Source organism: Chiloscyllium plagiosum, chromosome 3 (genome assembly GCF_004010195.1).
Source record: "Chiloscyllium plagiosum isolate BGI_BamShark_2017 chromosome 3, ASM401019v2, whole genome shotgun sequence".
Classification (NCBI taxonomy): domain Eukaryota; kingdom Metazoa; phylum Chordata; class Chondrichthyes; order Orectolobiformes; family Hemiscylliidae; genus Chiloscyllium; species Chiloscyllium plagiosum.
In genome coordinates, this window is record NC_057712.1 from 128,269,685 (window position 1) to 128,293,256 (window position 23,572).

Genomic DNA, 23,572 nt, shown 5'->3' on the forward strand with positions numbered 1-23,572 from the left:
CACAGCCCTTTACCAGGATATACACCTTCTCCACACAGCCCTTTACCAGGATATACACCTTCTCCACACAGCCCTTTACCAGGATATACACCTTCTCCACACAGCCCTTTACCAGGATATACACCTCACTCTCACAGCCCTTTACCAGGATATACACCTCGCTCTCACAGCCCTTTACCAGGATATACACCTTCTCCACACAGCCCTTTACCAGGATATACACCTCATCCGTGACCCTTTATCAGGTTAAACTCTTTCACACAGATCTTTTCCAAGTTTAAACACCTCACTCATGGCCCTTTACCAGGATAAACACCTTCTCCACACATCCCTTTATCCAGATAAACACCTTCTCCATAATGTCCTTCACCAGGATAGACACTTCACTCAATGCACTTTACCAGGATAACACCTCAATCTTACGATCCTTTACCAAAATGAACCATAACCCTAACCCTCACTCACAAGGTCATTTACCAGGAGAAACACCTGACTCGCACACAACCATTTACCAGGAGAAACACTTGACTCGCACACAACCATTTACCAGGAGAAACACCTGACTCGCACACAACCATTTACCAGGAGAAACACTTGATTCGCACACAACCATTTACCAGGAGAAACACCTGACTCGCACACAACCATTACCAGGATAAACACCTCATTCTCTTTGCCTTACACATGTTTACCAGGATAAATGTCTCACTCACACCATTCTTTACCACAATAATTTTACCAGAATGACAATATGGCCATTCAGGTTAAAACCAGTATTATACCACTGGTGCAGACAGACAGAAGTACTGAAAGACATTGGCCTTACACAAATACATTATACTTTGCTGGTACTTCAGTTCTTTGCCTAAGGTGTACCATTGCATGCAAACTTACGATTCTCATCTCCTTCACCGATGTTCATTCACTGTTGCCCATGCACATGCCTCCTTATCAGCAGTGCTGTACTGACCCAGCTGCATTGTACCTGAAACACATGTCTGCCATACACTGTTCATATAATTAATTCCTTACTAAATTCTCCATGAACCTTTCATGGTATGTTTATTTCTAATATTTTTGAGTAAACATCACATCTGTATATTGTGGTTTGTATGCAGCTAGAGATACTTCATGCTTATCCCATTGACATAAATTGCAGAGCTTATCAAAGCTTCAGTAGCACATGTAAACATTAATTTTCTTAGGACAAGCACCAGTATTTGCTGTGTGGTAGTTAAATTGCTGCAGTTTAGCAGTGAAAGAGAAATGTTATTTTTAAATATTAAAATTAAGCATGCACTTTAATTCCCACGAGATATTTCCTGAGCACAAAGTTGCATGTATCTGCTGGGTTTGAGACAATTTTGCTTATTGTCTGCTGAGTTATTTCTGCTCAGAGTGCTTATTGTTGCTGGATTTTCCTCTTCTCTCAGTGAATCCAATGCCTAAGTTGAGTGGCAAATGGTATGTTTCACAGCGACGTATTGATCTTTGTAGGAATTGCACTTGCCTCTCACTTTTGATGGATTTGTATAGCACATGATATTTTCTAATGATATTGGAGGAGATTCAGCAGAACATCTTGATACAATTTGAATTTGGCCTTATACGTTACCAAGCTTCCTTCAGTAATATACCCAAGACTGAGACCTTTACAACCTAGGTAGATGAATTGACAGCACAAAATATATATACATGGATATGATATAGTTATAATGACAGAGATATGGCTGCAGGGTGACCAAGAATGGGAACTGAGCATCCAGGGCTTTTCAATTTAGAAAGGACAGACAAGTAGGGAAAGGAGGTCAGATAGCATTGTTAGTACAAGTAATTCAGCACAAGAGTGAGGAAGGATATTTGTGTAGAATATCATGATGTGGAATCTCTGTGAGTCAAAATAAAAATGACCAAGACTCTGAAAACAATCATAGAGGCTATCTTTACACCCCTAAACAACAGCAAGATGTAAGGAAACACATGAAACCGATTAGAGACACATGTAATAAGGTTGTAGCCATAATGGGTGATTTCAATTGATTGGATAAACCAGATTAGCAATAATACTGTGGCAGAGGAATTCCTGGAGTGTATACATGATTTTTTTTTCAGACTAACATGTTGAGGAAGCAGTTAGAGAGCAGGCTGTCCTAGACTGGATATTGCGCAGTGTGAAATACTTAATTAACAATCTGATTGTGCGGTGTCTGTTGAGGAAGAGAGACCATAAAATTACAGAATTGATCATAAAGATTGAGAGTGAAAAAGTTAAATCTGCATGTAAATTAAGGGAACTACGAGGGTATGGGCACTGGTTTGCAATGGTGGATTAGGTTTATAGTGGATAGGCAATGACTAATACTTAAGCAACATATGTATTAATTAAAGCAATTATTCCTATATGATGCAAAAATAAAATAGGAAAGGTGGCTCAACCATGGCGATCAAAATAAATTAGAGATAGTATTAGATACAATAAGGAGACATAAAATTGCCAGAAAAAGCAACAAGCCTGAGGACTGGGAGCATTTAAGAATTCAGCAAAAGACAATAAAAAGATTCATCAAGAGGAAGAAAAGGGGGCTCCATTATACTTGCATGGAGCATCAAAATTGACTGTAAAACCTTCCTAAAATATGTGAAGAGGAAAAGATTAATGAAGAGTAATGTAGGTGTCTTAGTTATAAATGGGGGGACATTGTACTGGGAGCAAAGAAATTGCAGTATTGAAACACATTTGGTTTACCTTCCTGGAATTGTTACAGAACCAAGGATCTCGTGAGAAGGAGAAATTAAATAAAATCAGTATTGGTTAAAAAAAAGGTACGAGAGAAATTAATCGTGTTAAAAACTGACAGTTCCCCAGCACCTGATAATCTGCATCCGCAGGACTGTGTCAGAAATGAGGAGAATTCTTTTTACTTAAGAGTTATGGACCTTTGCGATGTTACCACAGCCATGATCACATTGAATGGCAGGGCAGGCTTGACGGGCTGAATGGCCTGGTCTTTTCCTGTGTTTCTAAGTATGTTTTTCCATCTTATTGGATCCATCAACGCATGCCTCAGACCTGATCTAGTAACTATTTCCTGGAGGACTCAACAAGCTTAGTCAGTAAATGCAAAATACTAACAAATGCTGGAGATCTGCAGTAAAAACAGAAAATGCTGGAGAACCTCAGCAGGTCAGGCAGCATCTATAGAGAGAGGGAGAAAGAAATAGAGTTAATGTTTTGAGTCTGATTTATAAGACCTTATAATCTTTGCAAGCCCTGTATGAGCTACTCTGCTACAAAAGATAGATTTCTTATCATAGATTTGTACATTGTTTTTTTTTTAATTTAATCTACTTTTCTAATCAACTAGTTCAGAAATGTTATTACACATCTCTGGAGCAGATGGGACTTGAACCTGGTCCTCTCAGTCCAGGGGTAGGGCCACTACCACTATGCCACAAGAGGATCCTTTCTATCTTGAAAGATTGAAACCTTCAACCATGTGAAATTTTCAACTATTACAAAGACAAAGCCATCCTGTTACTGAAGAAAAGACTTGTAGTGTTAACTTTGTTTCTCTCTCCATAGATGCTGCCAGACCTGCTGAGTTTCTTTAGTGTTTATTACCTCAAGTTACTTGTTACCTGCAGTTAATGTGGAAAATACTCAGATTCATATCTTAACTAGCAAAGCTTGAGTCATTAGGAATCGGGGAGAAAACTCTGCTGGTTGAAGTCTGACCTGGTAAAGAGGAAAATGTTTGTGTATGTTGGAGATCAGTCATCTTAGCTACAGGATTTCTCTGATAGTTCCTCAGACCATTGAACTAGGCCCAACCATCAATGGCCTTCTTTCCATCTTAATTGTCAGAAGACGGGATATTTGCTATTTTTCTCATACTGAAGCAGTCCATGCCCAAATGCAGCAAGACCTGGACAAAAGCCAACAGAAAAACAGACATTGCTGGTGAAACTCAGCAGGTCTGGCTGTCTCTGTCGTTCATCAATGTCCTTTAGGGAAAGAAACTGCCTTCCTGACCTGGTCTGGCCTACATGTGACTCCAGATCCACGACAATGTGGTTGACTCTTAAATACCCTCCGGGCAATTAAAGATTGGCAATAAATACTGCCTAGCCAGTGACACCCTCGTCACATGAATTAATTTTAAAAACACAGTCATTGCTAATGTTTTGAATCTATTGACACCAGCATAACTATGTTCTGGACAATGTCCAGGCTTGACCTGACAAATGGCAATAACATCCATGCCACACAAATGCCAGGCAATGAACATCTCTAAGAAGAGAGAATCTAACCATTGCCCTTGTTGAATCCTCTGTTATCAATATCTTGGAGATTACCATTGACCGGAAATTGAGCTGGCTTAGCCTAATGAACACAATGACAACAAGAGCAAGTCAGAGGGTAGACATTCTGTAGTAACTAGGGCACTTCCTGACTCCCTAAAGCATATCCACCATTTACAAGGCAAAAGTAAGGACTGTGATGGAATACGTGGATGAGTGCAGTATCAACAACAGCAAAGAAGCTTGATGTCATCCAGGACTTGACACCATATTCACAATCATTCTCTCCCTCTACCATTAATGCTCAGTAGCAGCAGTGTGTCCCATTTAGATTAGATTAAATTCCCTACTGTGTGGAAACAGGCTCTTCGGCCCAACCAGTCCACACCGACCCTCCGAAGAGTAACTCACCCAGACCCATTTCCCTCTGACTAATGCACCTAATACTATGAGCAGTTTAGCATGGCCAATTCACCGGACCTGCACCTCTTTGGACTGTGGGAGGACACCAGAGCACCTGCAGGAAACCCACGCAGATACAGGGAGAATGTGCAAACTCCACGCAGACAGTCACCCGAAGCTGGAATTGAACCTGGGACCCTGGTGCTGTGAGGCAGCAGTGCTAACCACTTAGCCACTGTGCCACCACTATGATGCATTGCAGAGATTCAGAAAGACTCCTTCAACAGCACCTTCCAAACTATGACCACTACCATTTAGAAGTACAAGGGCGGCAGATGTGTGGGAATACCCTCACCTGCAAATTCCACTCCAAGTGGCACTCCTTTACTGTTGTTGGGTCTCAATTCTAGAACACCTTCCCTAATATTATGGCATTGTGGGTCAGCTAGAGCAAATGGACTGCAACGGTTCAAAAAGGCAACTCACCACCCCTACCTTCTTAAGGGCAATGAGGGGTGGGCAATAAATACTGGCCAAGCCAGTGATACCCAAATTCCATGAGTGAATAAAAAGGAACGGCCTTTTACTTATGATGGTCTCCTGTGCCTTTCCTTTTTAGTTTTTCCTCTTTCCCTATTTTTTCTCTTTTGGGCAGTGTGTCTACTTGGAGTATGAGTAACATATGCAACTTATTGACATTATAAATCTTATATATAATCATTAGATGGTACTATGTGATGAAGCATCTTGTTGTTGTTTCTAAATAATAGTGAATGCCATCTAGAAAGATGGTTGTTGCGGTTAGTGTTTAGAATTTGGGCTGTCATTAACACAATGAAAAGGAACGCTACTGGCAAACTTAGCTGATTCTGCAACAACTGTGAAGGGCAAACTAGATTAGACGGTAGTCATTAGGGATAAAGGGATACTTATTTTAAGGGAAAATAGACATATTCCAACAAGTTAGAAAATTCTGCAATCCTTGGTAGCATCAAACGTAAAGGAAAATGTATTGTACAAAGATGGGTGGCACATCAAAACATTAGACAGAAAATCAAAAATAAGTGAAGATTGGCTAAAAGATTAATAAGAGAAAGTTAATTAGAAATATAAAGATAGATAGCAAGAGCTTCTATAAATGTTTGAAAAGGAAAAGAATTGAGTTAAAGTGAACATGGAGCATACAGAAAGTGGGTCTAGCGAGTGGCGGAAAATAAGGAGATTACAACTAAGTTATAAGTTAAATAGCTGTTTTGCATTGGTTTCCACTGTAGAAGGTACAAGTAACATCTCAGAAATATCTGTAAATCAGGAAGTGGAAGGGAAGGATGAACCCAAGAAAATGACAAGCACAAAGGAAATGGTACTGAGCAAATATTCAGACCAGCAAGCTGACAATTCCCAGGTCATGATGAACTTTATCGGGGGGAATAGAAAAAGTGGCTTATAAGATATTGATTTTAATGCTGCAAAATTTCCTAAGTTTTGTGCGTAAATAGACCTATTATATTGAACAATAGATAACATTATTTGCAAAAAGGACACTATAGGTTAGTTAGATCAACATCTGTCATTGGAAAGATGTTAGAAGTTAGTATTAATGGAGTCATAACACAGCACTAAGAAAAGCTTAATGTAATCAAACGGAGTCAACAAAATTTTGAAAAAAGGGTAGTCATGTTGATCCAATTTGATTGAATTCTTTAAGGATATAATGTGTTCTGGATAAAGGGAAACTGGTGGGCATACACTTCTTAAATTTTCAGAAGGCATTTCATAGGATCATAGAATCCCAACAGTGTGGAAGCAGACCATTTGGTCCGTGGGGTTCACACTGACCCTCCAGCCAGCATCTCAACCCGACAGCCGCCCACCCAACCCTATTCCTGTAATCCTGCATATCCCATGGCTAATCCACCTAGCCTGCACATCCCTGGACACTCTGGGCAATTTAGCATTGTCAATCCACCTAACCTGCACATGTGGGAGGAAACCGGAGCACCTAGAGGAACCCACGCAAACATGGAGGGAATGCACAAATTTCACACAGACAGTCGCCCGAGGCTGGAATTAAACCCAGGTCTGTGAGGCAGCAGTGCTAACCAGTGAGATGATTTGATGAGATGCCACATGAAAAGTTATTTTGGAAAATAAAAACTTATGCTGCCAGGGCTAATATATCAGCATGGATAGAAGATTGGTCAGAAGAAAGACAGGAAACAGAAAGTAGGCATAAATGTTTCATTTTCTGTTTCATAAGATGGTGTGCCACAATGATCAGTTTTAGTCCTCAACTTCTTACAACTTATATGATTGAATCAGTAAAAGGGCCAAAGGTGTAAATGCTAAATTTGCAGATAACGCAAGATAGTTCAGAATGTGAGAGTACAAATGAGGAAGCTACAAAGGAATAAGTTAAGCGGTGGGAAAAGACCTGGAAAATGGAGTATAATGTGGAAAAAATATGAAATTGTCCATTTCAGAGTAAAAAAAAACATGGTGAGAAATTGCAAAGATTTGAATGGAGGGACTTGCATGTCCAAAAGGAATCACCAAAAAGGTTAGTATGCAGGTGCAACAAATGATAAGAAAAGCTAATAGAATGTTATGGTTTGTTGTAAATGAGTTGAATACAAAGATATGCAGGCTTTTTTCAGTTTTATAGGATATCGGTAAGACAGTATCTGAAGTACTGTGTATAATCTTGGTCTCCATATCTGAGGAAGAATGTAATTGTTTTGAAAGCAGTTCAGAGGCTTACTAGACTAATACCTGGACTGCCTTATGAGGAAAGGTTGGACTTAATGGGCTTGTATCTCCTGGATGGTAGAAGTGTAATGAAGAAGTCCTGAAGAAAGGCTCATGCCTGAAACGTCGATTCTCCTGCTCCTTGGATGCTGTCTGACCTGCTGCGCTTTTCCAGCAACACATTTTCAGAAGTGTAATGGGTGCCTTGCATCAAACAGATGTAATCCCGAAGTGAAAGAACCTTCATTCCTGTGAAGATTCAGGAACTTGGGCTTGGTGTTTAATAATGGGTCGCCCATTTAAGACAGTGGTCAGCTATGATCTTATCAACTGTCTTGAGGGACCAAGCAGCTTACCCCAGCTCCTAATTTGTACGTTTTTGTGGCAGAGAAGTAGATTTAACATGATAAGTCAATGAACTTTCCTCAACTGGCTCATCAGAAGTTGCTCATGTATTTATATTCAATATCCTCTCCAGAAACATTGGGAAAATGTCTTAAAAAGCACTTTTTAAAAGGAAGTCTGAATTGAGACTTGGTTGTTGTTTGGGCTTTAGGCTTAGCTTTAGTGTGATTATAAGAAATTTAACATTTATTTCTATGATGCAGGTCCAGTCTTCTGTTGCAGTTGGAACACCCGACTACATTTCTCCTGAAATCCTGCAAGCCATGGAAGATGGCAAAGGGAAATATGGGCCAGAATGTGACTGGTGGTCACTTGGTGTCTGCATGTATGAAATGCTTTTTGGAGAAACGCCTTTTTATGCAGAATCTTTAGTAGAAACCTATGGAAAAATTATGAACCACAAAGTGAGTGTCTTTTATCTAACCCCCTCCCTAACCTGTTTTTTTATATGCTTTCCCTTGTCAGATAACTCTAGACATGATTGGGTCCACTCAGGTTCCTTAGTAACCTAAAATGTGTTGTTTTATTAGGAAAGAAGCGTTCTGCTAAATGATCTGCACCTATCTCTTTAAAAACTGTTACTTGCCAAGGATGGGAAATTATGTGTAAAATATTGTCTGCTGTTTTAAGTTTCTTCCTTCTCAAAACACTTCATAAATTCAGTGAAGGAACAGGCTTATCAAACAGGCTTACTTGACTGGCATTTCAGTTCTGAAGTTGGAGACACAATGGAAATTTATATGTTTTGGTGGAGAGGGAATTAACACCAATCTTCTTTTGTAGCATAAGGTAGAAATTCTGATTGTGAAATGCATCAGATAAAAACTTTAGCATTTCATACCATTACACCTAGCATGGCACTGTTGAAATGTTGTGGTCACCCAGTGGTTTGTTGCAACCTCCTTTTACCCTTCCTAATAGTATAGTGGACATACCTACTCAATGAACTGTGCCTGTTCAAGAGGGCAGTCACCATCACCTTCCGTAAAGTGATTCAGGATATGAAGTAGATGCTGGCCCAGCCAGTGAACCCTACATCCCATAAAAGAAAAAGTAAAATCTGCAATAAAAGTAGCAGTGAAGCCATCGATATTATGGACGGATCATCTAATGAGACTTTTTTTTTAAAATTGTTTTGATTAGAAATTTAATGAAGAAAATGGTAAAAGGCAACAGGAATAGGAGTGGTTTATAACCACCAAACAGTAGTGATAATTTAATACCTAACATAAATCATGAAATTAGAGTTCCGTAAGTAGTAATCGTGGATAACTTCAGTCTGCATATAAACTTGGTAAATCTAATGAGCACCAATGCTGTAGAGGAAGATTTCCTGGAACACATTTGAGATAGTTTTGAATGTTGAGGAACCAACTGGGACAGTTCTGAAGAAGTGTTAACTCTAAGTATTAATTCTGCTTTCTCTTCACTCTGCCAGACCTGGACAACGACAATGAAGGAACACTAATCAATAATGTAGTTGTAAAAGAACCTTTATGAAATAGTGAACGTAGTTTAATAGAATTGTCCATTAAGTTGGTAAAATATGAAGCTCATGAAGCAGAAAGTGGGCATTCAGCTCATTGAGGCTGCACCAACCATCTGAAGAGCGTCCCACCCAGATCCATTTCTCCCCCCTCCCCCACACACACACACACACGTACCATGGCTAATCCACCTAGCCTGCACATCCTGGAACGCTATGGGGCAATTTAGCATGACCTTTCCAGCTAACTTGCACATCATTGGACAGTGGGAGGCAACTGGAGGAAACACAGCAGAAACCCACCCAGGGAACACTGTGCAAACTCCACACAGATAGTCACCCAACACTGGAATCAAATCTGAGTCTCTGATTCTGTGAGGCAGCAGTGCTAACCACTGAACCACTGTGCAACTGTAATGTCTTAAATCTAAGCATTACAGTTAATTCTCAAAAAAACATGACTTGCATTAAGGCTCAAGTACTGAAAGGGAACAGTAAAAAAGCCATGGCTAAAGGGAAAGTTAATGGTATCATTAGATCGCAGGAGGAGACTTATACAGTTGCCAAAAAAAATTGTAAGCCTGACAATTTAGCCAATTTTAGAAATCAGTAAAGGAGGTTCAAAATATTTGTAAAGAAAGGAAGAATTAAATGTGAATGGAAAATACCAAAAAAAAATTAAAATAGATTGTAAAAGCTTCTGTAGGTGCATAAAAAAGGAAAGATTAACAAAGACAAATGCGGGTCCATTAAAGAACTTATAATTGGAAATAGAAAAAAATGTACTTTGTCTATGTCTCCACAGAGGAAGGCACACGATACTCCCTCAAACAGTTAAGTTCCAAAGGTTTAGTGAGAGTTTGGGGCTGAAATAAATTGCTATTAATAGAAAAAAAGTCATATTGGAGAAATTAGTGGGACTGGAAGTCAACAGATTCCCAAGATCTGATGATCTTCACTTAGCGTGTTAAAAGAGATGCCAATTTGGACAGTGGATATATTGGTGATCATCTTTCAAATTTCTAGTAATTCTGCAACTGTGTCTGCAGATTAGAAAGTTGCAGATTTAACCACAAAGCAATACTGACCGCCCTACTAGATGAACCAAGGACACAAACACCAGACAGCAGCAGCTTCATGAGCAAGGACAACATCTTCAAGCTAGTAGACCTGTGCCTCACAACTGGATTGTTATCACTTCCCCAGGATTTCCCTAAAACTTAAGAACCAGTTCAAAAAAATGTTATATTTGTATCAAGGGCAATGTCAGTGGTGATTTAACTCTGGTAATTTCTGATGCTTTAGCGAATAATACCTGGAAGCCTCTTATTTCTAAGCATGTGATTAATTTCTGTATTTAACTCTCCCACAACCAGGAGCGATTTCAGTTCCCAGTGCAAATCACTGATGTTTCTGAAAATGCTAAAGACCTTATCCGGAGGCTGATCTGTAGCAGGGAGCACCGGCTGGGTCAAAATGGAATTGAAGACTTTAAGAAACATCCATTCTTCAGCGGCATTGATTGGGACAACATCAGAAATTGTGAAGCACCTTATATCCCCGAAGTTAGCAGTCCCACAGACACGTCAAATTTTGATGTGGATGATGACTGTTTGAAAAATTCTGTAAGTTACTTCATATGTATGAATTTAGTTTAGAAGAGGATAAAATTCTAGGTACCTCTCAGGTGAAGCCGTATCTTAGACAGTTGATTTTTCAATAAACCAGCAGGATTCAACAAAAAAGCATTTATTAGTCATTTTATAGAGAGGAAAAGAAAATACTCCAATTCTGAAGTAAAAATAGAACATTAGCAAGATGCAGCAGGTCAATCAGTATCAGAACAGAAAAGGACATATTATTCTCTTTTCAGCTATTCAAGAACTTTCATCTGACTTCATCTTTAATTCTTCATCTTTGTATTATTTGAAATATCCTTTTTTATATCTGTCTTGTCAGCTTCCTAAGTGCGAGTTCTATATATTTTGGATGATTCACCCTCTCAATACTATTCAAGTTAACCACAGTGCATACGTGACTGTGAGACGTAGGAGCAGAAATAAGCCATTCAATCTACCATGTTCCAATGAGATCGTGGCTGATCTGATAATCCTCAGCTCCACTTTCCTACCTTTTCCCATAACACTTAATTACCTTATTGATTAAAAATCTGTCTGTCTCAATCTTGAATATACATAATGACCCAGCCTCGACAATCCTCTGCAGTAAAGAATTTTATAGATTCATTACCATCTGAGAGGGGGAATTCCTCCTCATTTCTGTTTTAAATGTTCAACCTGATGTTCTGAGATTATGATGTCTGATCCTGAACTGTTCATCAGGGGGAATCAGCTTGACCACATCTGTGCTGTCAAGTCCGATAAGAATCTTGTATGTCCATGTTAACTGGCAAATTCTTGTGTGTTTGAGAATGATATAGGTATTCATGAAAGCAGGATTAAAAAAATAAAATGGAAAGTTGACTAACTTTATGTACAGTGTATTTTGCGTTGGAAGTGCTTAACTGTGTGTATAGAATCATGTCTAAGTGCTAAAGAGTTTATTCATCAAATTTATGAGGAGAAGACATGTTTGCACAGTATAGGTTCCAGCATGAAATCTATGATATTGTTCAATCTATCTCTGGTTTAAGTTTTCTGGAGACAGTACTGACAGGTAGGATTTGCATCAGCATGATAATTGAGTTGAAGTTAAAAAATGAGTTATGATCCTAGTGTGAAAGCAGATTCTTTTTGATATTTTGTTTTGAAATATATCCCCTCAGTTTTCTTAATTACATTCTTCACATTGCTTGTACACATATCACCTTTCAAATTGTGTCTTTTTGTAAATCAAGCTTTACTATTTTGAATGAGGTCAAGGTAGATGTAGGTAAGTAGGAATTTTACAAAACAATGTTTACTGGAAACAAGAATCATTGGAAAAACCGCAGTTGTTATGGTCAACATAACAAATGTTACGCCATTGCAAAACCCTAAGAATAAGAAATTTGTGATATGATTTAACATTTTCTGTGAAGTGCTTTCCGTAGAGAAAGTTAATAATAAAATAAAACAGGTGGAAAGGAAGGGAAACTGGTGCCTCAGGGTGTTAAGGGTTATGTCATGATCCTTCCTTGTTGACACAGGATAACATCATCAGGAGGTAATTATTAAATGAGGAGAGACTGAATGGTACATGTTATCAGTGAGGAAAGGACATTATCAGTTTAGATTGCTTTTAAAACCTACATAAAAATGAGAAAAGAAAAAAGTCAATAAAGCATGCCTTTTATTCTCTTTCAGGAGACGATGCCTCCACTTACACATACCGCTTTCTCTGGGCACCACCTTCCGTTCATAGGGTTCACATATACTACTAACTGGTAAGTGCAGTGATTTTGTTTTGCTGTGCTGTATGAATTTGCAAGCTCCTTACTTTCAGCTGCACTTTCAGCATCTACTGTGATATAGTATTTGACTGGATGAGTGCAATTCCAAGAAAAATCAAGAAATTTGACATCACCCAAGTCAAGCAGCCACTTGGTTGGCACCACATCGCGAAATGGTGAGTTCCTGCACCACCATAACTGCACTGTATACTGCTTACAAAATGCATCACAGAAATTCATTAAGGCTCCTTAGACAGCAACTTCCAAACCCATGATCACTGTCTCTTGACAGACAGGGACAATAGTTACTGAGGAACTTGCAAATGGGTGGTGCTCCTCCCCAAACCACACACCATCCTGACTTGGAAATACATCACCAGTCCTCCTGTGTCCTGGAACTCTCTCCAACAGTATTGTAAATGTAACTACACTAAATGAACTGCAGCAGTTCAAGAAGTAAATTTAGGGCTTTCTCAATGTAATGATATCCTTCAACACATGCTTTAGAATCATTGACTAGCACAGACGGAGACTATGTGGCCTACTAACTCTGTCCTAGATCTTTGAAAGTTCAATTCAGCTAGTCCCACCTAGCTGCCCTTTTCCCATAAACCAATAATTTTCCTTTGTCTTCAAATGTAAATTGAGTTTCATTTAAAAGTTATAATTGAATATGTCTTAGAGTCATAGAGTAATAGAGATGTACAGCATGGAAACAGACCCTTCGGTCCAATGCGTCCATGCCGACCAGATATTCCAACCTAATTTCAACTTTTGTTAGCACTTGGTCCATATACCTCTAAACCCTTCCTATTCATATACCCATCCAGATACCTTTTAAATTTTGCAATTGTACCAGTCTCCACTATTTCCTCTGGCAGCTCATTCCACCTCCCTCTGCGTGAATAAGTTGCCCCTTAGGTCCTTTTTATATCTTCTCCTTCTCACCCTAAACCTATGCCCTCTAGTTCTGGACACCCCCACCCAAGGGAAAAGACCTTGTTTATTTATTGTATCGATGCCCCTCATGATTTTATAAATCTCTATGAGGACACCCCTCAGCCTTCGACTGTGGGAAAACAGCCTCAGCCTATTCAGCCTTTCCCTATAGTTCAAATCCTCCAACCGTTTGTGAATCTTTTCTGAACCCTTTCAAGTTTCATAACATCCTTCTGATAGGAAGGATACCAGGATTTCAAGCAATATTCCAAAAGTGGCCTAACCAACATCCTGTACAGCCGCAACATGACCTCCCATCTCCTGTACTCAATGATCTGACCAATAAAGGAAAGTATACCAAATGCCACCTTCACTATCCTATCTATCTGCGACTCTACTTTCAAGGAGCTATGAACCTGCACTCCAAGGTCTCTTCGTTCAGCAACACTTCTTAGGACCTTACCATTAAGTGTATAAGTCCTGCTAAGATTTGCTTTCCCAAAATGCAGCACCTCACATTTATTTAAATTAAACTCCATCTGCCACTTCTCAGCCCACTGGCCCATCTGATCAAGAGCCCATTGTAATCTGAGCTAACCTTCGCTAAAATAAAGTTTTTTCATGTTGCCTTTGGTTCTTCTGCTACTCAACGAGAGGCACCGTTAATATATTAAAAAATTAAAATTCACTTCACAGGAGCACCATCAGACAGAATATAACATGGAGACATATGAGATGTTAGATCAAATGAAAAGCTCGATTTTAAGAAATGTCTTAAAGGAAAAAAGAGAGGCAGAAGGCCTCAGGGAGGAATTTCCAGATCATAACACAGAACCTCCCAAAGTGGCAATAATGACTCCAAGTGAGGATTGGAGGAGTTCAGGAGAAAAGAATGGATAAAGTGAAGATTTTGCCATGGGCTCAGGATATCATTTGAACAGCTGTGAGGCAGCTTTAGATCCCTGCATTTTTGTTTCACATATGAGTGTGACATAAATTCCTCAAACTCCAGGTTTGCACCAGTAAAAGTAATGAGAATTTTTTGTACAGTTTTTTGAAAAACCATGATCCTCTATTCAGCGATGCTGGTCAGAAAATGTTTGGATTCCCTGACAGAGGGCTTAAATGGAGCAGCCACTGAGGGTGTCAAAGTGTCAGAGATATGCAGATATCTCAGCAGATTGTAAGACTGGAGAAGAAGACTGGGAAGCAGTGGGTCATAGAGGGTTTTGAAAACACGGACAAGACGTTTTAAATGATGACATTGTTTGAATGGGAGCTAGTGTAGGTTACCAAGTACAGGAGTCACAGGTGAATACATTTTGATAAAATGCAGAAGACCAGCCAGGAGTGCATTGGAATAATCAAACCCAAAATAACTAAGGTATGAACAAGAGTTTCAGTATTAGATAAGCTGTAATGTAGCATAGTTGGGTGATGTTATAGTGGAATTAGTGCTGGCACGAATATGTAGTTGAAAGTTCACTCCAGGGTCAAATTTGGCAACAGATTTGTGAGCAGACTGATTTAATATCCCATTGTTTCTTGGGAAGAAGGATGCAGTCAGAGGTCCAGGCTTTATTGCACAGATTGAAAAATGTAGCTTCAGTCTTCCCAGTGCGCAATTGGAGGAAATATCTGCTCAGAGAAGCAGCAACATTAGAGGAATTGAGGGTGGTGGTAATCACATAGACCTGGGTGTCGTCAGTATGTGTGAGGGAACTGTGATGTTACCAAATGCCAGCATTGAAATCAAAAGGAGGAGGGAGCCAAAGCTTGGTTATTGGGTGACACAAGAGGTAAAGTTACACAAGTGGGAAGAGCAGCTATTGTAAATGATACTCTAGATATAATTAGGTAGGAATGGAACCATGTGAGTGGATGAAGTAAGTGAATGTACGATAGCCAAGTTTGTGGATGACACAAAAATAGGTGGGAAGGCAGATGGTGAGGATAACACATAGTCTGCAGAAGGATATAGACACGATAATTGAGTGAACAAAAACTGGCATATGGAAATTACATGGGGAAACGAGAGGTTATGCACTTTGGCAGGAAAATTAGAGGAGCTGAATAATTATTTAAATAGAGGAAGATTTCAGAATGCTACAGAACATAAGGGGATTGAGAGTTCTTATACATAAATCACAAAAAGCAAGCATTCAAGTTCAGGTAGCAGGAAGGTTTGGAAAATTGTAGTCAGTGCTTCATCAATGGGACACGTACTTTCCTCATTTATCAAATAGTGATCATAACATATTTGAGTTCATTTGTCATGTTTGAAAGTGAAGAACAGGAATCAGGTTAGATTTAGAGTTTAGATTGCAGTAGGGACGATTTGAATAAGGTCAGACAAAGACTTTCCACAGTCTGCTAATGGGTAAAACAACTGAAGAACAGTGGAGGTTGTTTAGAATAATATTAAACGCAATACAAAACCAGTTTATACCCCTCAGAGGGAAAAGCTCCACTTCACAGAAATAATCAGGCATGGACAATTAATGAGATAAGGGACAGTATAAAACTAACAGGAAAGACTTAGAAAAATGCAAAAAAAAGCACAGATCATGTTTAATGGGAAAGGTACAAAGACCAGCAAAGGACCACAAAGCAGCTTATAAGAGTGACTAAAAGTGATTATGAAATGAAACTTGACAGGGACATCAAAATCAATACGAAGAAATGCTACAGTTACATAAAGGGAAAATGGGTGATCAGGAGCAATGTTAGCCCACTAAAGACTTAAAGTGGAGATACTATCACTGACTATGATGAAGTGGCAGACATATTGTATAATTACTTTGACTTAGCATTTACAGTAGAAAAGGGGAGAGCTTACTGGAAGTCCCGAGGAAATTAGTAGTGGATCAGGAACAGGGACTGAATAAAATTAACCGAAGTAAACCATCAGTAATGAGGAAATTAATGGAATTAAGATTAGATTAGATTCCCTACAGTATGGAAACAGCCCCTTCAGCCCAACAAGTCCACACCGACCCTCCGAAGAGTAACCCACCCAGACCTATTTCCCTCTGACTAATGCACTTAACACTACGGGCAATTTAGCACGGCCAATTCACCTGACCTGTACATCTTTGCACTGTGGGAGGAAACCGGATCACCCGGAGGAAACCCACACAGACACAGGGAGAATGTGCAAACTCCACACAGTCAGTCGCCCAAGGCTGGAATCGAGCCTGGGACCCTGGTGCTGTGAGGCAGCAGTGCTAACCACTGGGCTACTGTGCCATCCCGGCGGCAATTAAACCTTGACAAATCCTCAGACCTGTTGGTTTCCATCCGAGAATGTTGAAGGATGTCGGGGAGCACATTGTAAATGCCCAAACTATAATTTTTCAGAGATCCTTAGATTCAAAAGTTGTCCCTCTGGATTGGAAAATTGTACACGTAACTATTTTTTTAAGAAGGTCGAATGAGGAAAACCAAGGACTTACAGACTAGCTAGTCTGACATCTGTGATGGGGAAATTGTTGGAGTCTATAGTTAAGGAGAAGGTAGCTGAGCGCTATGAAAATTTTTGGTTAAATCAGGGCAAGCCAGCATGGATTCATGACTGGTAGGCCATGCCTGACAAACTTCACTGAATTTTTTGAAGAGGTGACTAAGGTAGTGCCAGGGAAATGCCTCTGGATATTGTTTATATGGCATTCCAAAAGGCATTTGATGAAGTCCCACATAACAGACTGTTATGTGGGGTAAAAGAAGCCAATGGAATTGAGGGTAAATTACTGATATGGCTGGGAAACATGTTGAGTATCAGGGAACAGAAAGTAGGGTCCTCAAATTGGCAGATATGTAACCAGTGGTAACTCTCAAAGGTTTGTGTTAGGGCCTTATTATTTATTCACAATTTGAATGTGATACAGAAAGTCAGATATGCAAATTTGCTCATGACACAAAATTAGGTGGCATTGTAGACAGTGTAAATGATAGTCTATCAATATTCTTTTGTAATTTTATGCTAAGTGAATGGGCACAACTGTGGCAGATGAAATTCAATGAAAGCAAGTGTGAGCTTATCCATTTTGAACCAAAAACAGATAGATCAGGGCACTGATTATTATAATTATTATTATTATTATCAGGAGTACTGCTTATTCATCACCTGACAAAGGAACAGCACTCCGAAAGCTTGTGATTTCAAATAAACCTATTGGACTATAACCTTAAGTCGTGTGACTTCTGACTTTGTCCACCCCAGTCCAACGCTGGCACCTCCACATCATCACAATGTGGAATGAGTTTTCCATTGGGCAATGGACCATTTACGAGATTGTGTAAACATGGGATTTCATAATGTTTAATATATCCCAAATGTGGGATTTCGTAATGTTTAATATATCCTAAACGTGGGATTTCATCATGTTTAATATATTTACAATCTAAGCTACAACTAACTGGAAAACCTATTTCTAATCAATTTTGTCAGCAAAACTGAAAAGGCTAATGATTTTAGAATGACTGGATTGATTCGTTGAGCTACTGAGTTTGACAACACAATCAATTTACTCAAAATAATCATAGATCATTTTCAATCATCTATGTTAATAGACAACTAAAATATATGAGTAAAACAACATTTGCAATTGGTACAAAGCATCAGTTAGACTACTGCATGCAGATTTTTTCTTCATTCCTTTTATGATTGTTGCTGATGTTGTGACCCACTTAAGAGAACGTGCTGATGCTCGAACACTACTATTCCAAAGGTCATCACAAAAGTCAACATTTAATTTAAGTACATAAAGTCCTCAATTACTTGTCTGATAGATTCAACTTAACAGAAAACATCAACCAGACTCCTGTACTGAACAATTATTACCACTTATTCCAAATAAAAGATCTAACCACAAACTCAACAACTATCAGTAATCAACAAATAATTCTACTTGTTGAAACTATAACCCTTTTAAAACCACACACTCACATATAGGCAAAAAAAATGTTATGGGTGAACGGAGAAAACAAAGTGGGGAACAGTTCAGTACATCAGTCCACAGGGTTCAATGAGAGGTCCCCTTTACTTTTCAAGACCAAACAACATTCAAGAAGCTCAACTCTACTAGGACAAATCAATCTTTCTATTTACGGCACCTATTTGCAACTTGAAATATTCACATCTTCTACCATTGATAGACAGTGGCAGTGTGTGTACCACCTACAAGGTGCAATGAAGCAACTTCCAAACCTGTGATCTCCATCACCGAGAAGAACAAGGGCAGCAGATACACGGTACCACCACCACCTACAAATCCCCCTCTAAGGTGTACATCTGGCTTGAAACTTATCATTATTCAATCACTGTTGCAGCAACAAAATATGGAAATTCCTTCCTAACAGCAGTCTGTGTGTACCTATTCCCCATGTTCATAGACTATTAACGGAATAATTTCTGACAACAGCACATTCTGGAGCCAACCACAGAGCAGCCTGTGCTAGATTTGGTATTGTGCAACAAGGTAGGATTGATTAATGACCACATTGGAGGAGTGTCCTTGGGTATCATCAACCCTAGTGCAATTAAATTTTATATTCAGTTTTCAGGAGTGAATCCAAGATTAGTATTTTAAACTTAAATAAGAGCGATTAGTAGAGCATGGGAGCAGATCTAATTAAGGTATCCTGGCAAATTGGATCAATATAGATGCTGTAGTAGACATAGCTACATGCCTATGAGCAAGAAAAATTCCAAAAGGAAGACTACTACAATATTACATGTAAAGTGTGTAATTCTGCAAAGGTGGTTGGTATTCAGAAGCTTGGATAGAATATAAAAACTGGCAAAGATTAATTTAAAAATTAATAAAGAGAGCAAAGTTAGAGACATAGCTAGTTAAAAATATTAAAATGGATAGTAAGAGTTTCTGCAGTTCTTTTAAAAGGAAAGGAGTTAGTAAAGTGAATGTTAATCATTTAGAAAGTGAATCTGGGAAATTAATAACAGAAAATAAGGAAACAGTAGCTTAATTGATAGGATATTTTGCATTGGCCTTCAATGTAGAGGACATAAATAATATCCCAGAATTATCCATCACAGAAATATCTACCAGTCAGGACATTGAAGTTATAGAGAATCTCAAAAAAATTACACAGTGATCCTGAGCAAATTGTTGCAGGCTGACAAGTTCCTGACTCCTGATGGACTTCAACCTGTGCTCTTAAAAGAACACGCTAGTGAGGTAGTTGATATACTTGGTTTTACTTTTCCAAAACTTCTTGGATTTAGGGAAAGTTCTCAATTTCTCCCCCTACCTGAGTGGTGGTGGCCCTCATGTTAAACCATCACCAACTGTCTCCCCATAGTGAGAGAGCAGCCCTATGGTCTCTAAGGAATCTTTACCTTTCTACTATTAGAATGGAAAACAATGTATGTAACTCCGTTATTCAAAAAAGGAAGGAGACAGAAAGCAAGAAACACAGAGCAATTAGCTTAACATCTGACACAGTGAAGATATTAAATATTTTTCAAGGTGTTATAGCAAGATACTTTGAAAAGTTTGAGGTAATCAGACAGTCAGCACAGTTTTGTAAAAATTATAACATGTTTAAACAATTTGCTGATTTTTATTTAAGTAAGATGTGCTGTCAATAGAAATAAACTGGTGGAGCTGCTGTACTTAGATTTTCAGAAGCCATTTGATAAGGTATAACTTCAAAGGTTATTGCGGAAAATAAAACCTGATGGGCCAGGGCTATCGTGGATGGATAGAAGATTGGCTAGCTAACAGGAAATTAAAAGTTTCAAAAGTGGGTCGTTTTCTGATTGGCAAATGTAACAGGCAGTGTGCCACAGGGATCAGTGTTAAGACCTCAGCTTTTTACAACTTACATAAATGACTTGGATTTAGGACCAAAGTTATGATTACTGAATTTGCGTGTGACCCAAGGATTATGTAGGAAAGTAAGCTGTGAAGAGGGTGAGGAAGGTACAGAGGAAAAGAGACAGATGAAGTTAGTGGGCAGAGAGCTGGTGAATTGTGTGTGTAATATGGGAAAATGTAAAATTGTTAATTCAGCAGGAAGATTGAAAAAAGAGTATTGCCGAAATGCAGATCTCTATAATGTTGAGGAATCTGATTGTCCAAGAATGTCTTGTTTTATTGCAATGAGAATTGAACACAAAAGTCAGCAAGTTATGCTTCGATTCCACAGGACATTGATAAAAACCACTTCTGGAGTTCTGTGTACAGAATTGGTGTCCTTATTTAAAGAAAGATGTAAAAGCGTTGAAAGCAAGTCAGAGAAGGTTGACTAGACTAATACCTGGAATGGGTGGGTTGTCTTACAAGGAAAAGTTGGACAGATTGGGTTTGTATCCCTGAAATTTAGAAGATTAAGAGGTGACTTGATTGAAAAATGCAAATTATTAGGGGTCATGGCAGGGTGCATGTTGAAAGAATGTTTCATCTTGTGGGACACTTGAGAACTGAAGGTCACTGAAGGAGTCCCCCATTTAATACAAGGATGAAGTGAAATTTTCTCCTCTGGGGGTTGGATGTTTTTGAAGCTCTTTTCCCCAAAGGTTGGTGGAAACAGAGTGTTTGAATATTTTTTATGCCAGAGGTCCATAAATATTTGATTGACCAAGGGGCCAAAAATTTGTTGGGTAGATGGGCATGTGAAATAATCAGATCAGCCATGGTCTTATAAAATATTGGAGCAAGTTTGAGGAACCAACGAGACAGCCTTTCTGAACTGTTTTGCTTGTATTTTTGTATGAACTGTAGAATTTCAAAAAGACAGCTCACCAGCTTCTCAAGGGCAATTAGTGATGTGCAATAACCAGTGACCGTACACAATGAAGTACTTAAAATTTAAAGCTCATCAGTCTATTGTTAAATATTGCACGAAAAGGTTTACTTATTTTCTCTGCCATTTTAAATAGTTGGCTTAAACTGCAACTATCAAAGACATAATTTGTTATAGATCTGTGTATAAGTATTGGTGATCTTACAAGTGCAAATTTAAATTTCAGATACAGCCTGTTCAAGAGCAGGCTTATTTGTGAGGAGTTCAGGTTTTTCTAGTAGAAGCTACCTGCATCATGCTAATTGGATTTCAAATATATCCAAGTGCTTTGTTTTTGTCTTGCTTTACACCAGTAATTCTTTATGTCCGGTGCAGATATTTTCTAATGTTTTTGTTTTCTTCTCAGTATTCTGTCTGACAGAAGCAGTCTGAGAGATGCTGCTGGTTCATCCTCAACAGATGTCGATATCAATGTTCAGCGGACATTAGAGGACAGCCTGGCCACTGAGGCTTACGAGAGGAGGATACGACGTTTAGAACAAGAAAAACTTGAACTGAGTAGGAAACTTCAAGGTGAGGGTCTAAAGCAAAGCCAGATTTTGGTTTGTGACATTGTGAAGCACTCGCCCTTGATGTCTGTAAAATTATAATGTTAAGGCACACTGTGAGAAACTTAGGAACAGTAGTGGATTAATTAGCCCCTCTGAGCTGTGTTCTATCTCCATGTACCCTCTTTTGCCCTTTATTCCTTAATCTATTTTCTTCATAAAAGTCCACGAATTTCACAATTAAAGTGAATGATATACCTAGCATCAATTGCCATTTATGAAGTGAATTCCAAACTTCTTCCACGGTTGGCATGTAGATGTGTTTACTAATTTCACTCCTCTAAAAACCTACTTTTAATTTTTAGACTATGCCCCCTCACCCTGTATTCACCAGTATTCCAATTGTGCTCTAGTCAGGGCTTTGTATAGCCATAGTGGAATTTTACCCTCTTGTAGTCTTCAGGATAAAGCCCAGCATCCATTATTGCCTTTTTTTTTGTATTTGTCTGTGACTTTTTTATGATCTATGTATCTCAACCTCGATATGTTTTTGGACCTCCACTAGTTAAAACTTTCACACCACTTCACCAGCTCAAATTGAGAATAATTAACTGGAGAAATGCCAGCTTCAGTGATTTGAAAAGGGATCGGACCCAAATCACCCGAAGTTAAAGGTCAGCAGGTGAAACTGCATTGGAACAATAGCTGCCTTTAGAGAATTGATAATTAATGCATGGACAAGGTATATTTGCGTGAAAGTGAATCAAACCTGTATAGACCTTCTTGGATGATGGAAGAGATAGAGATGAAGATGGAGAAGAAAAAGACTGGCAGCCAACATTTCAAAGGGAATGTAAAAGTCTTCTATAGGCCGATCAATAGTAAAAAGGTGCTAAGAGGAGGAATGTGGATAATTCAGGACTGAAAAGGGGATTATGCATGTTCACATTGCTGAGATATTAAATTGATACTTGTGTCTGTCTTTAGCAAAAAACAAGATGTTTTTCAGGTCGTGATGAAATGGGAGGCAGTTCTAACACTGCTTTATGCAGTCATGGGGTATGGGGGTTGCTGGGTAGGCCAGCATTTACTGCCCGTCCCTAGTTACCCCTTGAGAAGATGGTGATGAGATGCTGCATTCAAGCCCTGCAATCAATTTGGCATAGATATTCCCACAATACCATTAAGGAGGATTTTCCAGGATTTTGACCCAATGATATGGAAGGAACAACAAATCATTTCCAAGTCAGGATGGTAGTGATTATGAGTTTATGGTTGTCTAATGAGCTTGGTAGGTTACTGCAGTGCATCTTGGAGATTGTAAACATTGCTGCTACTGTGTGACAGTGGCAGAGGGAGTGAATGTTTGAAGATATGGTGCTATTCAAGAGATTCTGGATTTGTGGTGCTGGAAAAGCATAGCAGTTCAGGCAGCATCCGAGGAGCAGTAAAATCGACGTTCCGGCAAAAGCCCTTCATCAGGAAAACAGGCAGAGTGCCTGAAGGGTGGAGAGATAAATGAGAGGAGGGTGGGGAGAAAGTAGTATAGAGTACAATAGGTGAGTGGGGGAGGGGATGAAG

The 23,572-nt window shown here is 39.0% G+C and overlaps 1 protein-coding gene across 4 annotated transcripts in view; it reads left to right on the forward strand.

Moving 5' to 3' along the window:
- The window catches only part of LOC122548528 (serine/threonine-protein kinase MRCK alpha-like), a 493,614-nt gene that overhangs the window by 291,074 nt on the left and 178,968 nt on the right, over nucleotides 1–23,572 (forward strand). For all 4 annotated transcript variants that reach the window (XM_043687289.1, XM_043687290.1, XM_043687292.1 and 1 more), the window contains exons 8-11: nucleotides 8,061–8,261; nucleotides 10,720–10,968; nucleotides 12,649–12,728; nucleotides 21,850–22,016. In XM_043687289.1, coding sequence (XP_043543224.1) covers nucleotides 8,061–8,261; nucleotides 10,720–10,968; nucleotides 12,649–12,728; nucleotides 21,850–22,016 — 697 coding nt within the window. The remainder of the gene's footprint in view (nucleotides 1–8,060; nucleotides 8,262–10,719; nucleotides 10,969–12,648; nucleotides 12,729–21,849; nucleotides 22,017–23,572) is intronic.